A 21399-nucleotide genomic window follows, 5' to 3' on the forward strand; every position below is an offset into this window, starting at 1 on the left:
TGTTCTGGATGATGCTTCACAGCAGTGTATTGCGGCTTCCCAAAGAATATTTATGGCTCGGAATTGTTGTGAGTGGTTCCCGGCCTTCCCAGACTACTGACTTTCTTAATTTGTAGCTTAGTGTACATGCATGCATACTTTATATTTTTTGTACTCTCTTAACACTTCCTTGCCATGCCCACACAGGTGTTAATTCACTAACCTTGTTTGGTGGTTGCAAGTGACCGGGGACTCATTTATGTACTTATTGTGTCTCATTATTCAATAATGATGGTTCATCTCTCATACTGTCCCTGTTCCCCTCACCATATAGTAAGGAGTATATATGACTCTGATATATTAAGTACAAAAACCAAGTCAACTATGGTGTTTTTGAATGTCATTAAGACTACCTGTAAATATTTCCATAAACTGGATATAAAATACTTATGAACATATATAGTGACTCATAATAGCAGTACTTATAATACTTTAAAGAAAAAATCATACAGTCTACCACATGGTAGGATATTTTTTGACATTTTAGGAGAGTGTAGTTTGTGGTTACACTTTTGCCTATAAGTAGTACGAAAAATTGGAATCATGTTATTACGTGATAGGAATGCTTTTAAATTAAGTGACTCATAATTACCACATATACCTTATGTTCGACCCACAGTCAATTTGTGTCAGTATTAAAAATGTCCACGTCAATGGATCTGTCTAAAAAGATCACAGCAAGTCATAGTCAAAAGCTTGTCATATTCTACTCCATCAGGCTCAAGCAGTTCTTGGACCCAGTGCATCAGTTCATGGCTGGTGTTTGGACAGCAGTGCAATTACAGAGAACCTTCTATAGTCTATGATTGTATGATAGAGCATTCATTATTGATGCTGAATTTCATTTTCCATTTATATCGTAGCTATTAGCCTACACAAGAAGACAGTCATTAGACTGTCATGCAGTTTCTCAAACTCTTCTGTTTAAAATATTCAGTATAATTATTATGTAAGTGTAGCTAGCTATTATAGTAATTGCTTTGTGCCCCAGGCGGGCTCTGTTTATCAGATAATAATAATAATACTTATTAGGGTGTGCTGCAAAAAAGTTTATGCACTACTATCTATGGGCTCTCCTAAAAAGTTTCAAAAATTGGTGTTTGTGTATACCACTTACACTGGAGTAATGGATCCAGAGGAAGGCACATGCTCCCCCCAAATATAAAATTTGGGGACAGAAAAATACCCTGTAACAGATATCACATGCAAGAAGTACACTTTTTATTACAGAATCCTCCACATGCAAGTATTGCTGATCACATATAAACTTGTCTTATCACATATAATTGTCTTATACTTAATTTAGCCTACTAGCTGTATTCAGTGCACTTGGTAGTACATATATCTATATGACTTTCTGAACTACTCATGGCTGTCTCAGAAAGTATTATTTTTTACTAATTAGATGTAGATATCATTTCTGCATAAAAGTGGCTATATCAAAAATTCCAGCACTGAAACTGATAATCTGGTTCACCCAGAACCCTTGCTCCTACTCATATTATGTTACCATAGTGCACCTTGCCAAACCCTGGATCCATCCCTGCGCTGCATGGTATTGTAAAGCAATGTAAACTGTAAATAAACAAACATGTTGTTGGAGGCTGAACCAGTTAGAGACACTGGAGAGTACGTAGTGAACAATAGCACAAGTTTATAGATAAAATAATCTCATAACTTACACACCTCACTACTATCTATGGTAAAATTCAGGTGTGAAATATGATGTTTTATAATGATTGTCAGAACGGGTAGAAATATAAAGTACATTCAATGTGGGCATATCTAGTTCCTGTAATGGGGCGAAATCATTCCAGACAATGGCTAGATATCCACTGTACATGTTTTTTATGTATTTTAACTGCTTCAACAAACAAAAAGACACTAGCTACTTATATAATTGTTTACCCCAAGTAATGACTTTGCCACTTCAGCATGTTTGTTACAATGTATCAAACATTTAATTGGTTGTGTAATGGAGGCACTGGCGATGTGAAATTGGCTAACTATAATAGTACTCCCATCAATTCCATTTTAGGATGTAGCACAGTGTGGTTAAACCTGTCAAGTATACTTTGCCAGAGAAGCAGCTATTGTAAACAAAATAGTTCAGGAGTTAGCTTTGTATTACAATTATATACATACAATAGCTATATACACGTGTGCTCTGTGAAATTAGCTAACTATAATAGTAAATTAATGTTGCTGAGAAGCATTTGTTAATGTATATATACCTGCCAGTGTCCACCTGTCACAAATGATATACCAACCATAATTGTATTTATTTAGTTACTAGGAAGATGGCACATGCAGCTGATACTTCCAAGAACACTACAATTTACAACCAAACCAATTGTTAGTTTGGAATGTAGTTAGTGAGGTAAATGTGGCAACACTTGATGGTGAAGTGCTCCATTCCTTAACTGCACGTTCTAAGGTAGAAACCGTTTATCTCTATGCATAGATGTTCTGATATTATATGGATGCGTTATTTGGTCAGAGTGTGTTTTTGAAAGTATGGAGAAACCTGGAGTGCAATAAAGTTGTTCTTAGCTTTGTACAGCAGGTTGGGATAGTCTAGCTTTCTTTTCTCTCTCTTCCAAGGTAGGCCATTGCAATTGCTGAATAAATACTCTGTAATCCCTTATCCGATTGTATTGATACTAATGTTAATGGTTAAAATTTTAATAACGATGATGTCAGGTGAATTTGGTGCTGCTTGGTCTTGGTACAAAATTCACTTGAATTGTCGTTATTAAAATTTTTACCATTAACCTACCATCACATCATTTCTTGACCGCCACCTTGGATTTCACATCTTTTTTCACCATAGCCTTTTTGAGGGCTGCACTCTTTTTTTACAGCTTGGCTGTTTTGGATTAGATATATATAATTAGCAAAGTACTAATTATTTTTTATTGTACTTATTCTGGAACTATGACTAATCTTCTAGCACATTTTAGTGTTGTTGTTTTAGTTTGCTTTAAAGTATTTGTTTTGTGAAAATCATGATTACAACATTTAGCAGCATTTTTGAATCTTTTCAAAGTTAGTACTATATGGGGTCCCACACGTTGTTGGCATATGCATATTCCAAAGTGGGCTAGACAAAACTGAGATATACAGCTTTTTTAGTTGCTTGGAAACAATTGAAAAGATTTCTCGTAATAAAATTGAGTACTTCAGATGTTTCAGACAGAACGTTGTTTGTGTGGTATAGGTTTTCCACTCAAAAATATGAAGATGCTTCTTTTTGTTGTTTCTGGAGATGTTCACACTGACTGACCTTTCAGATAAACAAGTAATAATTTTGTTTATTATCAGATTGTTTGTAGCATAGGATATCAGCATAATTTTAGCACACAAGTGGTTACGTGACCCAAAATCACAACATAGTCACATTGGACAATTTTAGGTGACTAAAAAACAATTCTCTAAATGAATACTTCTACATCTTGTAGCACTATAACATGTATGAGCACATCCAATATAGGGCTGTTATGGGATTGTTGGTCATGCAATCACTTTTTTTTGGATATTTACACATGTTAAAATTATCAAATGCCACAAACAATCCAATAATGAATTAGCTAGTACTTGTTTGCTTTATCTTATATTATAAAAGGTCAGTCTGTGTGAAAATCTCCTGCACCAACAAAATGAAGCATGTTCCTATATGGAAATCCTAAATTTATGTGTGCAACAAAGGACATTGTTATATCAAGCATTACACCTATGTTGATTTACACTTTCTGGTATGTGGTTCTTAATAAGATAGCTGGGCTGTAGCATTGTAGAGTGATTATGTTTATGTTCATTAGCATTTATCAGTGTTTGCAGGGGTATACCCAAGAGATTTCCAGGACACACTACCATGTGTCTTGATGGAATAGTTGTAGTTGATTCTCCCACACTTAATGATTTTTGTATTAACTTAGATACTTATATACATAACACCTGTACTGTGCGTTATAATCTGTTGTTGATTCCTGCACAGTAATACTAATAATAATAATAACTCTCTTCCTTGACTGGTGGCAGATACACTTGCTATGGCATGAGATTACATATTTTTAATCTCTTGAAGGTGGAGTCAAAAACATCCTGTGTATTTTTATTTATTTATTAAGGCAGGCTTTACAGCAAAAGTGCTGAAAGTCTGTAGGACACCTGGTCCTACAGCCTGTTTAAAGTTGTTACAGAAAGTATGTTTGAAAAGATGGAGATTGCTGTGATGTGCTCTTTAAGCAATACTGTTCACTTGTGAATTTTGTTGACTTTGCAACTTGATCTCTCAACATGTTATTTCACACAATCCTTGCATAGCATTATAATGACAAAGATTTTAAAGTTGATGGCGAACTTCATTAAGTTGTATGATTTTCATAAGCAACTTCAGGTTTCAGGGTATAGGTCACTAATTCAACAGTATATGTATATATATATATAGAATAAATGAGTACCTCTATCCACAGGCAAACTTAATGGTGCTGTGTATAAACCCAAAGCATGAAACAGATGAAATTTTCAGAACAAAGACATTTGGCATGGAGAATGAGAACATTTCAGGCTTTGTAAAAACAGAAGCATATAAATTACAAGTTTGTAAAATGGGCAGAATTTTAGTGCAGAGTCATAGTTTGCACCAATGTGATTTTAACATTCATATAAGTGTTATAATATTGTCTTCAAATAATTTTACTGTTCTACAGCTATGTATTGGTCATCTTTCACAAGAATTTTCAATACATGTAACTAAGTATTAGGCTTTAGCCAACCCAGATAGCTATTTGTAAGTTTGAACAATTTGGAGAATTTTTATCTAATAATGTACAATAAAAATGATCTCCTACTACTCCCACGAGAACCCCAAAGTTTGTGGTTGAGAAAGGTTTACTATAGATCCAGTCAAAAATTTATGCCATGCAGCTATTCCTTTTCCATACTGGTATACTTATTGTGCATGTGAAAGCTAGCTGTTTGAGAAAAAATTTTTTGGAAATTGGGAGTCTGAGATGTATGCAGTCCTCAAGATGCTGTTGTATTGTTGGTTGCCACAAATTTCACTGGAATTAATTAAAATTGCAGTTACGTGTTGATAGATCAGTGTCAGGTTCAAAGTGGTGAAGGCAACCACCAATGTGATTGTTGGCTTGTACAAGTGGAAGATGGAGATTTGATAAAATATTGTCCACTGTTGAAATTTGTGTATATATACATTGTTCATCTACATAATTATGATGAATTACAAGCAACGATTAAATCATAGTAAAATAGTAACAATGCAGTACAAACATTGTGAGTTCTTGACTATACAAATATTCAGTATTAAAGTAATAGTATATAACACTTAGTCTAGTAGCAAGAACACATAAAGATATACATATATAGCAAATTAAACGGGACAGCTATAAATAGTTCAACACAACAAAATGTATCATAGCTATAATATGTAGTTCAGGAGCATTGCACTAACATTTGCTTTCTTTGGTGAAATTCTAGCCCAGGAAAAGCTTTGGTGGCATCTGCTCTCTGGATCTGTTCACCAAAAATATCCAAGCCCGTGGGCATTTTGTCAACACAAATGCTCAACTTGTTTAGTGCTGAAGAAATTCGTAGTTGTTTCTCCACTACCCACCCACTTGCAATCATCAACTCCTCACAAGCAGGATACCTCCACACTTTACTGCTAAATGTCTTGCTGGCCACTTTGAATTGACGATACTTGTCAATAATAATGTTGTCAAAGATCTTCCTCAGTGTTGACAAGGTATTTTCAGAACTCAGAAGTAAATCAATTTTGTCCAGTTGAGCTGATAAAATACCATTGAACTGAACATTCCTTGGTAGATTTTTAGGCAACAACAAACTTGCCTACACCACAAAGATTATTGTAATACAGATTTATATTTATTAAAAACTAAAAAACAAACTACGGTATTTACAAAAGAATCAATTGTCCACTTAACTAATTAAGGCACATGGCATTCATACATACATTTAGCTGAATGTACAAAAGCCTTACTCTTTTGGAGCACACATATATGGCTACAATGTCAACGTAAAAATCAACCAACTACCAGTGACACCAACAGTATTTCAGCTACTAGTGGAGATAGATCTAATGGTGTATGTTAAATTTGCAATAAATGGAACCAAACAAACAACCATATTGAGGGCAGGATCCACACATGTTACCCACAGCAAGCATTGCTGTCAGACACTATGCGGAGTTAAGGTCAGAAACAACTATTGAAAACTAGACTTACTGGAAAACCAAGAATTCATACCGTAGAGTCTGGTTGTTAAGCGCATGTATTTATTAAGCGCATATTGTTTGTTAAGCGCACACTCGGTTCTGGTACTAACCATGGTTGATAAGCGCATGTATGGATGAACACGAAAATCCAGCGCTAGCTGTAGCTGTACAAGAGAAGAAACGCTAAGGGTTCGCTAACAGTGCAAGGCACGAAATTTAGTGCGATATATGGAGGTGTGGCCATCGATATGGCCTAATAGCGTACTTTCCACTAAAGTAACGGTGTCATCTAAACTATAAATTCATGCTATTCACGAAGGATTTGAACACAAACTGAGCCAAACTGCGAAGCAACTGCAAACCATACCACCACAAGAGGAACAAATCCATCATAAAATGTTTATTAGGCGCATGCGCTTAACAAGTATATGTTAATTTAAAATTTTTTCGTCAAACATTTATTAAGCGTATGCGCTTAACAACCAGACTCTACGGTATATTAGTAGGACGGCATAGTGCGATAGTTGTGCACTTTTTGATACAATTATGAAACTTTCCATATAAGTTGTATTCTTTGTAACATATTTTTTGATCTAGTGCCATAGCATATTTGACTTTGGTGACCTTTACAGCCATATCTGTATTGAAAATTCACTGTTTTTGTCTTTATCTCCCCGAGGCATCATTTTGCACGGTTTCAAATTAAAGGTGCTGCTAAAACAAGCTTTTATTTGAAGTCAATAGGTGATTGCATTCCAAAGTTAAGATCATTTATATTAGCCATGAAATTCTATGAATTACTTGTCCATTGGTAATTTATACCCCAAGGAAAAAGAATTTTATGACTTATAAAAATGATCATAACTTTGTAGTGGAATGAGATACTAATTTCAAACAAAAGTCAATATAGTTCTTAGATAAACACCTTCAATTTGATACCATGTTTTAACAGTGTAAAATAATGTCTCAGGGAGATAAAGGCAAAAATGATTAATTTTCAGTGAAACAATGGTTGTAAAGGTTGCCAAAGGTCAAATCTGTGATGGCACTATATCAAAAAAAACATGTGTCACGAGGAGCACAATTTTTGTGCAAAGCGTCATAATCGTATCACAAAGTGCACGAAGTGCTCATTTTCTGGTGCTATGCTGCTCTACTATAATGAACACTTGATTATACAATGCGGATGGCAAAGTAAGTGTATTAGATTTACTTCTGGAAAAGCGATTTTTGAAGAATGCAGCTGAGTCATAGTGTGCTCACCTCCAGCTTCTTTTGTTTGGGTAATGCATATGGATTAGACAATATCATAAAGCAAAGTTCAAGTATTCTATTTGATTAGTTCAATTTAAAGAAAAGGATGCAGAGGATGAGACTACTCTATCTGAAGTCTACATGGGAGCAGATTTGAATTGTGAGGAGTATAATAGCTCAAACAGTAACTAAGGAATGTGTGTTGCTGTCTAGGCATAATTATGAGAAAGGAGAAAAAATTCTGACAGCGATGCTAATTGCTGTGGGTAACTTGTGATGACAAAGCAAGAGTATTTGTCCCTGCTCTCAGTATGGCTGACTATATGGCAAGTTGATAAGCTTGTTTTGTAATGTCTGTTTCGTATGCAAGCCATGAAATATTGCCCAATCCTACTTGGACATTGCACAGTATAGATGACCAAGTAGAATTGGGAAATATTTCAGTATTATCGCCTGTACATGCAATATTATGATGTGGAATACTGAGTACCATGGCTGTTTTAAAATACTGCAATAATATTTGTGCAAAATTTGCTTAATTTCTAAGTTAGAAACAGTATTGACCATGCTATAGAATTCTTGAATTACATATCGGTGTTTTTTTCAATACTTTAGACACATATATATGCACCAATATGGGTCACTGCTACCTGCAGTGCTGTGTGCACTATACTCCGCTTTTGTGATGCCACTCTTTGATTATTGTGATGTTGCTTGGTTTCCATCTACTACAAAACTGAATTGTTTAATTGAAAGAATCCACTCCAAGTTTGTTAACAAATTGCCATTGACTCACCGTTCAAAATTTCCCTATACTTTGATTGAGCGTTGGAGATTTCATACAGCAATTCAGATTTTCAAGTCTCTACGTCAAATTTCTCCTCAATATTTTTCAATTTTCAAAGGACATAACAGGTCATGTTAGCCGTAATTGACTCTTTGTTCCCAGGGTGTTTACCAACCATGGTAAAAAAAGTTTCTTTTATCGAGGGCTGTCTTATGGAACAATTTATCAGCAAGTGTTTCTGAGGCTGCCACATTGCCATCATTTAAAAAAATTACCTGAATTTGCTTTTTTTTTTGTTGTTTTTGGTTGTGTTGTAGTTTTATTAATAAACTAAAGTAGTGAATATGTTAACACTAATGGCCAAATCAATTAAGTGCTACACCCAGTGTCTGGACATCACCACGTGACTAGATTGCTATCAAAATAGCTATATAAACTAACCTGTGACTTTCTTCATTCAGTAAAACAAACGAACTATCTTCTTCCCCAAGTCCATGATCTATGGTTTGGCTCACTTTACAAAACTAAAACCCACTATCGATCCTGTGAAGTGTCACTATATTAAAGCTGAGGAGATCACACAATTTCATCAAAGAAATTGGATGATTTCTGATAATACTTGGAATGCATTAAATGAGAATAGGAGGTAGTATATACAAGTTATCTAGGAGGGATATAACTTGTATATACTACCTCCATTTCTTGTTAATACATTCCTGAGCACCGATAGCAGTGCTATTATACCGCTTGTACACCTTCTCTACCCTTTGAAGTGAGGTGTGAAAGTGGTGTATGTATTGATATACACAGAGCTTATGATAAGACTTCTCTGTTGTCTTGTCACAATGTCCTGGCAAACCAGACGTCTCTGTTGTCCCGCCACAATGTCCTGGCAAACCAAAATTGGCCGGACAATTTCCAAAATTGACTGGACATGTGGAAGATGAATGCCCAATATGTCCACTATAGCATAGCAAATGAACATTATAGTGGTAAGATGTCACATGCCTTACTGCAGCTGTTATGTGGTTACAGTACACTAGAGGGTTGGCATTGGTACATTTGTGGTCACTCCCTTGGGTTGTAAGAATGTATACTATCTCCTGGCAACCAAGTGACTGTTATTGTTGGTGCATGCCAGCTCAGCCCTTAGGCTCCTTCCATGTGCTTTGATGGGACACAGTGTCCAGACAAATTGCATTATGGTCAGACATCTATGCAATTTGACCGGATTTTGTCTGTTGTCTGGTGTCCGGACGTTATCATAAGCTCTGTATACACCCCACATATTTTAAACTCAAACAGTTAGTTGACAGGTGTGTTCATTGTTCCACAACATGTATCAAATATACAGCAAGGAGCTAATTATACTAGAGTAGTTTATATAGCTTGACTGCTTTATTAGAGTATCTCAATCTTTTCACCAAAATTAATTGGTCAGAATAAAACTACAAGTGTTGTTATCAGCTGAGAAACTGCATAAAAGGTTAAAATGTGTTTTATTGCATGATATATTCTGGGTTCCAGAAGCCTGAAGTTTCAATTTCTCAATATTTCAAGTAGCATGTAAAATCCAAAGGAGTTTTCTGAAATCCCTGGAAACCCCCTGTAGTATTGGCACTTTATGACTGAAGTAGGAAATGACTGCATAGGTGCAGAATACTTCGCTTGTTTTTTCACTACTCTTATAGCCATGATCCTTAATCAAATGTAAAATTCGCACACACAAACACCTGAATCAGAAAGTACCCAGGGCCAGAGGAGGGAAAATTGAGTTGGTCAGGCCATTGTATATGTTGAAATTGCTACTATATACATGGTGCTGCCAATGAGAGAGGAGTTGCTGCACAGTGTGTGAAGCACACTCTGTGAAGTGCGAAGCATGAGCATTCTAAGGGGGTCTGGGGGCATGCCCCCACAGGAAATTTTGCCTATCTGTTGATCTTCAGACTTTCTATACTATAATAGGTAGGTAATTGTAGACCTGATATACAGGGAACACAGCATGAAACTTACTATATGGCTCAGTGTACAGTTAGTTATAGCAATTAGAAGTTCAAAGGGGTCTGGAGATACAACCCCCAGAAGCTGGAGAATTTTTGCAGTTTAAAGGCTTGAAAGTGCCTTGAAATTGATGCTAAATTTTAAAGTAAAACTAGCTAGTAACTTGCAACTTTCCTCCCAAATTTCACAGGGAACCCATGCAGCATGGCCCCCTTATAGAATAGCCTATAATTAATTTTACTATTTATGACTAGGCAGTTAGCTGTATACAGTGAATTCACACAGCTACAAAAATGTAGTATACTATACTGGTTTGTATGCTATGAAGTGAACAGATCATCACATAAATATACTGGTGGACAGTCACGAGACCAATCACTATTTGAAAATGGCATGATGTGGGGTGAGACTGAGAGGTTGCTCAGTATTTCAACAGGAAGAGTGGGTAGTTGAAGAGGAGTGATTTCTACTCAAAATCTCATCCAGATGGCCGCCATGTAAGCATGGGTGTACAGCTTCCTGTCACGGAATGAGGCACCTAGTTTGTCACTGCCAGCCTTTCACCCAGTACAAGAAGGAAGTGCTAATGATTATTTTATGAAGATTGAATTGTGATATATGTGTGCTGGTTTAGAATCAAAGAAGGCACTGCCGTACATGTAATAAATACCAACTGTCAGCATACATGATACTGTACGTAGAACCCACAATCATTTCTGTACAAAACAATGCATGTTATGCTGTACTGTAAGGTAATTGGAAGTACTGTACGTGTAGTTTTGTGCTTTAGTTAGGCTGAGAAACTATAGGTAACATGCATTTTCAATAACATCTGTAAAATGTATGTGTATTGTCCAGAGATTGCATGAGAGTAATATAGCTAGTTCGAGCTGGTCAGCTAGTTGGTCCAGCTCCAGATTATTGGTCCAGCTCAGGCCTGACCAATTGGACTGTCTACTCTGGCCTTGGTACCATTTTGCCAAGGGAATTCATTTTGACTACAGATGTTCAAATTGTAAACATTCTTATTTACATTGTTTGGTTTACTGTATGTCATTATGAAGTAGGAAGATGCTGTGACCATCATTGTTATAATTATTTTGTTTCACAACACACGTGCAACAAATAATCAGTAGTTATACCATACATTGTGACATGAGCATTATTAGTTTGCAATCCAATTGAACTCACAAACTAGCCCTATGTTCAGGTGTAATTTATATGGTTGTGGTAATTTCAGTTGAATCTTCTTCAGACTGTTAGCGATCAGCTAGCTCAGAACTTTGAGAACTTTTACAGAAGCAAATTGTACTTCAATAGCATGCATACAGGAAATATTTTCAGTACACAAATCAGCTCCAATTTTAGTTTTTGTCAAGATAGAGATGCTCTAATAGAGCAGTCATGTACATCAATAGAATAGTCATCACAATACACAGCAAAATTAGAAGCAAACTTATGAAGGTTTATTGCACATGATCACACTATACTATCTTGCAGTGTAAGATGATGATATCTAAGAAACAAAATAGCTAAATTTACTTGCAGCTATTAAATATATTGTCTTAAATGCCATCCAAATTTTCAACAACAAAAAATCCTGGGGGGCTAACGATTTTGTTGCAGTTGTGGCAAAATTAATAGAAACTCTTTTTAACAATCATATATCCATCACTCATCTTGCATGGAGCAGTTAATGACAGTATTGGGAATAGGCATGCATATATTATATGATAATTTATATCTATTGGTTTACAAACCTTATTTAAGATTGAAATTTCTATATCATCAATTTTTATATATTTGATTTTGTGATCAGTCAATTTCATGACATCTTGAGGAGTAATCTGGTGCTGTAACAAGTGAGACTTCACTGTTGTTGAGATTTGATATAAAAATATAACACAACCTTCTTGTGCACCTCGGAAAATGATTGATCCTCGTTTAAGATGAAAACATTCATACAGAATGCTCTGTATTTTTTCTTTTGCCTCTAGTGTAAAATTACCTCCAACATATTTTATTTCTAGTTTATGAATTCCTGGCATGAAGCTTTTGATATCTCGTAACTCTCCATCCTCAGACAACAAGTCTAGGTCCTTCAAAATAAAAGAGTGCAACTCTTCAGAGAAATCATCCAGTAGTTTTATGGCTTCTTCACACTCAGTGGACTCAACAAGTGCCAGTAACAACTCATAATCATACATGCTACAATATTTACCAATCCAGTGAAATAGTTGATTTGTGTTTGTTATTTTGACAAAAGCTTCATCAGTGGAAAATATTGTTTGATTTTCATCATCAGTTGCTGACAAGGTTGAAATAAGCTCATCAATTTCAAATTTCTGCCGCTCAATAACACCTTTTATTTTAACTACAACAATGGCATATTTTCCTTTCAATCTTGCGATAGTACGAGAGTGTAGCTGTCTCACATAAATTTCTTGTTTCACTAAAATATAATGATGACAAATCAAGTAAACATACGTAGGTACACAGTCACTGGTTTTGAAGTGATCTAATTAGATTACTACACACTATTTATAACAATTTCAGAGTGTGATCTTAGTGTTAGATCCATTACAGTATTGTTAGCTCATTTGCTCACAATGTAAATATACTTTGGAACAGTTTAGAAGATTTTTTCAACACAATTAAACATCTCAAACACTAGACAATTTTTCTACATTTTAAAGGAGAATATGTGATTACAATTAAAGCACATGTGGTAGCAAGTCGATAAAGTACATTTCACACCACAACTTTTACAGAAAATTAAGTACAACTTTCAATTAATATTTCATCCTGCAATGTTCTAATAATGCAAAGTGCTGTGTGTTATAAGATCTGGTGATGCACAAATGAAAAGCATGTCTTTAGAAAAAACTGTTCTGAGCTGCAATTCTAACAGTTTCAAGGCACAGGAACTTAACAGCTACAGTCATGCATATGGAATGTCCATTATTAAGAAAATGATATGCATAAAACGCTTTGATCTTCAGGAGATAACAAAGTCTTTAAAACCCACTAAAAGACCTGCTAAAGTATATGTATGCATTGAACTGAATCCTCAAAAACATTTAATAACTCAAGGATGGAATAACACAAATTCTTGAAATTTGGCTCATTTATATAGACTGCTTGACCCACTAAAAATATTTCAAAAATCTTTTCATTAAAATGGACACAATGTGTATGGTCAATCAAAGATTCCACCATAAAGCACAACCTGTTGGAGTCTTTTCCCAAATTGTAATGGAACCGAACCGCACATGTCTGCTCTAGACACCTTTACTGTCACTATTAATATTCTGGTTAGCTGAAATGTTATTTTCTTGAGAAAAATCTACTTTTCTTTTTAGCTGTTATTTCATTTCAATTTATACATATACTGTAGCAGGTTCTTAAAACCAGAGACCTCAGACATTGCAAATTTGATTTTTGATCACTGATCGCTGTGCTCTTTCAAGAAGCAGTAGCCTGCAGTAAGTAAAGTCAACCAAACCAACATGAATTTAGCCATTTGACTGATTTTATAAGCATGCCTAAAGTACTTTGATTATGGGAAGTACATTGTGGCTACATTAAGTCCAGTAATATTATAGAAAATTTTGTTTAGTGCCCACCTGTTTTCTAGAGTGTTTTAAGCATATTTTGTCTTCAACTAAAATGTAGATGTCTAATGCAACAGTCACCGTGGGGTAAAAAAAAGTGTATGAAAAAAGCCGAAAAAACTTACCAGCGTTCAGACCAGGGACACATCCAAATCCTAAACCACTGAGCCGCTGCTACCAATGAAAAATCTAGATTTTTTCCAGAACATTTTGTGTGTGTTCTATTAGAAATCCTCAAAAAAAATGTATGCTCTATTAGAGTATTACAAAAGTAATCAAATAAACTCTGCAATACAATACTATTATAACTTCTCTAGATCAAAGCAAAAATTATAGTCCTTTTTTGGTACAGATCGGTGGGGTAGAACACTACTTTTAGCACCTACTTACACCAATCGTCATCATCATAATCATCGTAATAAGTGCTATGGTACAGTAGTAAACTGGTGACAACAGACTGGAGTGAATCGTATGCAAATAGACAAATAGTACAATCCACACAAAAACAGCCAAGCTGTAAAAAAATAGTGCGGCCTTAAAAAGCCTGGGTGAAAAAAGTTGTGAAATCAAAAGTGGCGGCCAAGAAATGGCTGCAATTATGTTAATGCTAACAATGGCTGTGTGCATTATTAAAATTATTAACATTAACATCATTGCAGCCATTTCTTGGCCGCCACCCTTGATTTCACAACTTTTTTCACCCAGGTTTTAAGGCTGCACCATTTTTTCACAGCTTGGCTGTTTTTGTGTGGATTTCACTTAATTTCTTTTTGTACTTTAAAAGGCCCAAAAACTAGCCTATGGCTGACTTTGAGGTTTGTTTTTACTCAAATTTCTTCTTTTCTATGCAGATAAAATGATGATTATTGAAGACAGACTTATAAATGTATTTCATTGCATGATTTAATTCAATATTTGATCAAGACACACGGTAGTGTGTTGTGCGGCCCAAGAAGCCAGCGTGCACACTGTGAATATATTGACAGGAATAAAGAAAATGCGATTTTCACACATATGTAGCTCTGTGATCCCTCATCCGATTCGAACCAAATTTGCTACAAAAGTGCTGGCCAGTTAGGGAAGTCTATATACCAAATTTGAAGAAAATCACTCCATGCAGCCATTTCCTAGATACAAGCGGCCAAAATTTCATTTAAATTTCTTCATTTTTTTCTTCTACTTCTTTTCACGCACTTAGCAAAATCTGTCATATAATACCAATGCATGCTCCAATTGGGCCAACATTTGGCACACTTAAGGCTCACAAAAGTGGATCTCAGTACTAAGTTTGGTAGGAATCCAATTAACATTCACAGAGTTACGACCGATTATTTGCGTAAAATAAGGTCGAACTTTTGTCACGCCCACAGGGTGAACCCCTTTGTAGGAATGAGTTGCAGATTGCTATGTAGATGGAGTAACCATCGTAGGAGTGCCTTTTTGTGGTTTGAAAGGAACCGAGATAAAAACCATGGAGATCTGACACAAAACCCAACCTGTGTCACAATTGTGCAATTGAATTTTATGAACAAAAAAAAAAAGTTTTTATGCCTACCAGGCAAACCACTTAGAGCAATGAGCTGAAAATCAGTATGCAGCTGAAATAATCATCATAGAAAATCCTTGCAACAATACAGAAGAATCAGATTACAAACCACTTTTGAAAGCAAAGTAGGTGTAGCAAAAACAAGATCTAGATACTCTAACAGAACAGTCACCCTAAAAAATAGATAGAGCACTCAGCCGCTGAGATTCTCTAATACAACAGTCACCGTGCAACTACAAATAAATCGCTCTAGTGATTCAGACCGTTACAAGTCACCCTGTAGGGGGATCAGCTTGAAACCAATTTACCCTGTAGAGAGATCAGCTAAAAACAAATCACCCTGTAGAGAGTTCAACTAGAAAAACTTACCCTGTAGAGAGATCAGCTACAAACAAGTCATCCTGTAAAGAGTTTAACTACAAACAAATCACCCAAGTGATATCAGATAGAAACAACTCACCCTGTAGAAAGATCAGCTACAAACAAATCATCCTTTAGACAGTTCAGCTACAAACAAATCACCCTATAGAGTTCAGCTACAAACAAATCACCCCTAGAGTTCAGCTACAAAAAAATCATCCTGTAGAGAGTTCAGCTACAAACAAATCATCCTTTAGACAGTTCTGTTACAAACAAATCACACTATAGAGCTTATGCAGGGGGCGTGGTAATTATTTCTAAGCGCCTAGCTCTTACCAATTTAAGACACGCGTTAGGACCAGTCCGCCATTTGTAGGGTATACAGGTACAAGATGCCAAAGGAGTGTTGTGCTGTGAATTGTTCCAATTTGTGTGTAAGAGGGAGTGGATTAAGTTTTTATACTTTCCCAGCGGATCTAGATCGAAGAAATAAATGGATTGCTGCTGTAAACAGGAAGAACTGGTACCCAACCGAGCACACGGTAATATGTAGTGAACATTTCATTGATGGACAAAAGAGTAACAACCAGTTTGCACCGAACTACACCCCTACAATCTTTCAACGCGTTGACAGTCCTATGAAACGAAAGATGGAAGCTCAGGTTGCGGACTTTCGAAGAAGAACAGCTTCCAGAAAATGGAGGATAGAGCAGACCGAGATCACTGATCAGCAAAAGAAAAAGGCAAAGGAAAGCAGAATGCAAGAGCTTGCTGAGTCTAGCAAACGGCAAGAAGAAGCAAGAAAATTGGAAGAAGAACGGAGGCTGAAAGAAATAGAAGAGCAGCAAAGGTTAGAGGAGGAGAGGAAAAGACATGAAGAAGATGAGAGGGAGAGATTGTTGAGAGAAGAAGAAAGGAGAGAAGCTGAACAAAGAAAGGAGATTGAAGATGCCAAACAAAAGAGGTTGGATGAAATGAACAGATTGCAACAAGCTGAAGAGACATGACTAGAGTATGATGAACTACTCAAGAAATATGATGACCTACTCCTGAAATACAACCAAGCTGTAGAAGAGCTTGAACAGCTAAGAACAAGAGAAGCTAAACTGAATACAAAGGTTGATGAGTTGCAGACAAGGATAGTAAGTCGACAGAGCTTAGAAGAGAATGATAAGCAAGTGAAGTTTTATACAGGCCTACCATCGTTTGCAGTTTTGCTAGCCATATACAATTTGGTGATAAAGGGTCTACCTGAATGTCATTTTTCTGGCTGTCCCATGTTTGATCAGCTCTTGATTACTTTGATTAAGCTACGACTTAATATTCCTGATCAAGATTTGGCATATCGCTTTGGTGTAAACCAATCTACGGTTTCCCGATGCATTACCAAGTGGCTAGATGTACTTCATGTAAAGTTATCACCGTTGATTTATTGGCCAGAGAGGGATCAGTTACGGAAGACAATGCCAACATGTTTCAGGAAAAATTTTCGGAAATGTGCGATTGTTATAGACTGTTTTGAAGTGTTCATAGACAGGCCAACTTCACTGATGGCAAGGGCTCAAACATGGTCGAACTATAAGAAGCACAACACATGCAAATTCTTAATAGGCATCACTCCTCAGGGGTCAGTATCGTTTATATCTAAAGGCTGGGGCGGAAGGGTATCTGATGTACATTTAACTGAGAACTGTGGTCTCCTCTCAAAACTGTTACCTGGAGATGTCATCTTAGCAGATCGTGGCTTCACAATAGAAAAGGCTGCAGGAATGTATTGTGCAGAAGTCAAGGTACCTCCCTTTACAAGAGGGAAAAAGCAGTTAAGTAAGCTAGAAGTTGACACTGCTCGCCAGCTTTCTCATGTTAGAATTCATGTTGAAAGAGTTATTGGGCTAGTAAGGCAAAAATATTCCATATTACAATCAACTCTGTCTATTAACATGCTCAAAGGTGACGAAGAGGGTGTGTCTCCTGTTGATAAAATAGTTGTAATATGTTGTGTGCTATGTAACTGTTGTGACTCTGTAGTACCATTTTAATTATTTACTAAGTTGTACCTGTCATTGTAATAAATAATATTGTTGATATTTACGTAACATTCATTTTATTTACATTTAGGATATGAAAGTGCATGTACAGTAGAGTATATTAATGATGTTTCATTGCCTTCTTTGATCTCTTAGAACTCCTCTGATTGTGGCAGTCTGGACAAAAATATTTCCCTTTCGGAACATCTTTTTTGGTCATTTTTAAACATGAAAAATGAAACCATCCTATCAAACAATCCTTGTTATCACAGCAAATCATGTTATCATAGTCTTCTCCTTTACCGCAATAGCAGTATCCTTCCTGTTCATCTGAAGAACTTGAATTATGGACATCATTGCTCCTCGAGCCTGCAGTAGCATCCACCTTAGTAATGTGAGAGTCTGTGGAATCCACCTGGTTTACACTTGCATCAACAGACACGCTAGTACTGGAGCTTGCACCACCACTAGCAGCTGTACTGCTTGATGACTGCAGTGGCATTATTGGTTGCTTGCTGAACCACTTTCCTACTAGTTCAGGTAATATGGCCAATTTAATGAATGGTTCAACGTCATGTATAGCCGAGTCATTGAAATCAGAATCCAGCTCTACCATCTGGTGAAATATTTCACCTTCCCTCCAAGCTACAAAATCACAATGTTGCATGTGGCATAGCTTCATCTGCAGTTGGATTTGATAATAATACATATGATCTTCCTTAAGTGCGAGTCTGCCATTGTCGTCTTCTAAAAAGAAGGAAGAATTATCAAGAATGGCTTCTGAAAATGCTTTATTCTTACAGGAGAAAGGACACTTGATTTCTAAAACACGACTCTCACAACACTTACAGTAGACAAGGCCGTCTGGTGTGGCACCCAAGAATGGAAATTCAGGATCCAAAATAAGGCCACATTGTATTACCATAAAATTCTCATGACAAGCTTGCATTTTTTCTGTATATGCTACCCTGGCAATATCTTCATGCTTGCACCCATACTGGCATGCAGAAGAAGTAAATTTACGCTGCTCAGGATAGCATATAGCCTTGATCAGGGAAACAGATGGTTGAAAATGGTTAGTATGCAAAGCTTCACGCAACTTAGAAGCTGTTATCCTACCCGCACGTTGCTCAAACCAAGCTCGACATTTACTTTGTTCTCTTGTGCGCTCCTCCACCATGACAGCTTGATTAAATGTGAAAGACACAGTCTCGTAAATATCTTCACATTTGGTCAAAAGATCATTATATGCCATCTCCATTGCCGTCGGATCATGCAACTCTGTTAAAGGTTTGGGTAAAACCCCAGATTCTGTTTCTGGAACATAAGAATCATTATACTCAGCCATCAATGACAGCACAACTGGTTTCCCCAGTCCTTGAGACATCTCATTATGAAAAGTGGCTAAATCAGAATCAGTAGACTTAGGAATAGAAAACTTTTTGCTTTTCGTAGATGGGTCTCCACATCCTTCAGTGACAGTTTGTTTGCGCTTATGCTTTGGTGTAGTGAAGTCTATTTTACCAATTTCAGAAAATGGGACACTTCGAAAAGTGCTTGGTAGCCATGAACACGGCAATGATGTGCACGAAAACTGCTGCTTCATCTGAGTATTTAACTCCAACATGAACAACACAGAAGCAATGTGTGAACAAGCCTCTCCAGCACCAGCCATACATGTACAGTGAGCACACAACACCTCTCCACTCTGTTTAACTGAAACCCATACCTTCAGTGAGGGTAATGAAAGGCTTTGTGAATGTTTAACAAGTGCTGTAAACAAGTAAAGCTTGGTACTACTGGATCGACTGACACTGCAAATAACATCACTCACCCATCCATTCACAACTTGATTGAAAGCCTCCAGACTTTTGTAAGTTTTAAGTTGTTCATGTGTGTAAAGACTAGGTGTCAGTATTAGGTAGTTATATACATCTCCGTACATCACATCTGGCCATTCATTCCACTCAATAGCATGTTCTGAAAACGATGAAGGCTTCTCCAGTCGGCAATAGGGATCTTCCTCGCAACAAATCAACTTCAATTTATCGAGATATCGATCCTTGGTGTCTCCTGACTGTTCTAAATAATACTGTGAATAAGAAAACGCCTGGTTTACGCGTTGTGCACTATCCATGAGCAGTTTCACTAAGCAACGTTTCTACCCTACAAATGGCGGAACGGTGCTAACGAGTGTAAGAGCTGGGCACTTAGAGATAATTACCACGCCCCCTGCATAAGCTCTATAGAGAGTTCAGCTACAAACAAATCACCCTGTAGAGGGTTCAGCTACAAAAAAATCACCCTGTAGAGAGTTCAGCTACAAACAAGTCATCCTGTAAAGAGTTTAACTACAAACAAATCACCCAAGTGATATCAGATAGAAACAACTCACCCTGTAGAAAGATCAGCTACAAACAAATCATCCTTTAGACAGTTCAGCTACAAACAAATCACCCTGTAGAGTTCAGCTACAAAAAATCATCCTGTAGAGAGTTCAGCTACAAACAAATCATCCTTTAGACAGCTCAGCTACAAACAAATCACCCTATAGAGAGTTCAGCTACAAACAAATCACCCTGTAGAGAGTTCAGCTAGAAACAAATCACCCTGTAGAGAGTTCAGCTAGAAACAAGTTACCCTATAGAGAGATCAGCTAGAAACAAGTCACCCTGTAGAGAGTTCAGCTACAAACAAATTACCCTGTAGAGAGTTCAGCTACAAACAAATCACCCTGTAGAGAGTTCAGCTACAAACAAATCATCCTTTAGACAGTTCAGCTACAAACAAATCACCCTATAGAGAGTTCAGCTACAAAGAAATCACCCTGTAGAGGGTTCAGCTACAAAGAAATCACCCTGTAGAGAGTTCAGCTACAAACAAAATACCCTGTAGAGAGTTCAGCTAGAAACAAGTTACCCTATAGAGAGATCAGCTAGAAACAAGTCACCCTGTAGAGAGTTCAGCTACAAACAAATCACCCTGTAGAGAGTTCAGCTACAAACAAATCACCCTGTAGAGAGTTCAGCTACAAACAAATCACCCTGTAGAGAGTTCAGCTAGAAACAAGTTACTCTAGCTAGAAACAAGTCACCCTGTAGAGAGTTCAGCCATAAACAAATCATCCTGTAGAAAGTTCAGCCACGAACAGACCACCCTGTAGAGAGTTCAGCTTATATTTCAAGTCACCCAGTAGAGGAGATTAGCTGCAAACAAGTTATCCTGTAGGAAATAATTGGCATGTAATAAATATATGTATTATATATCTAATCCAAAACAGCCAAGCTGTAAAAAAAGAGTGCGGTCCTCAAAAAGGCTATGGTGAAAAAAGATGCAAAATCCAAGGTGGCGGCCAAGAAATGGCTGTGATGGTAGGTTAATGGTAAAAATTTTAATAACAACAATTCAGGTGAATTTGGTGCTGCTTGGTCTTGGCACAAAATTCACCTGAATTGTCGTTATTAAAATTTTTACCATTAACCAACCATCACAGCCATTTCTTGGCCACC

General features: G+C 36.7%; 1 protein-coding gene across 1 annotated transcript in view; it reads right to left on the reverse strand.

Moving 5' to 3' along the window:
- Window positions 1-5258: 5258 nt before the first annotated feature.
- Window positions 5259-21399, reverse strand: part of LOC136254188 (uncharacterized) — a 77050-nt gene continuing 60909 nt past the window's right edge. Inside the window, exons 11-12 of the mRNA XM_066046862.1 lie at window positions 12104-12795; window positions 5259-5913 (exon numbers count right to left, since the gene is read on the reverse strand). Coding sequence (XP_065902934.1) covers window positions 5497-5913; window positions 12104-12795 — 1109 coding nt within the window. The 3' untranslated portion in view covers window positions 5259-5496. The remainder of the gene's footprint in view (window positions 5914-12103; window positions 12796-21399) is intronic.

This window comes from Dysidea avara, chromosome 4, assembly GCF_963678975.1.
Source record: "Dysidea avara chromosome 4, odDysAvar1.4, whole genome shotgun sequence".
Taxonomy (NCBI): domain Eukaryota; kingdom Metazoa; phylum Porifera; class Demospongiae; order Dictyoceratida; family Dysideidae; genus Dysidea; species Dysidea avara.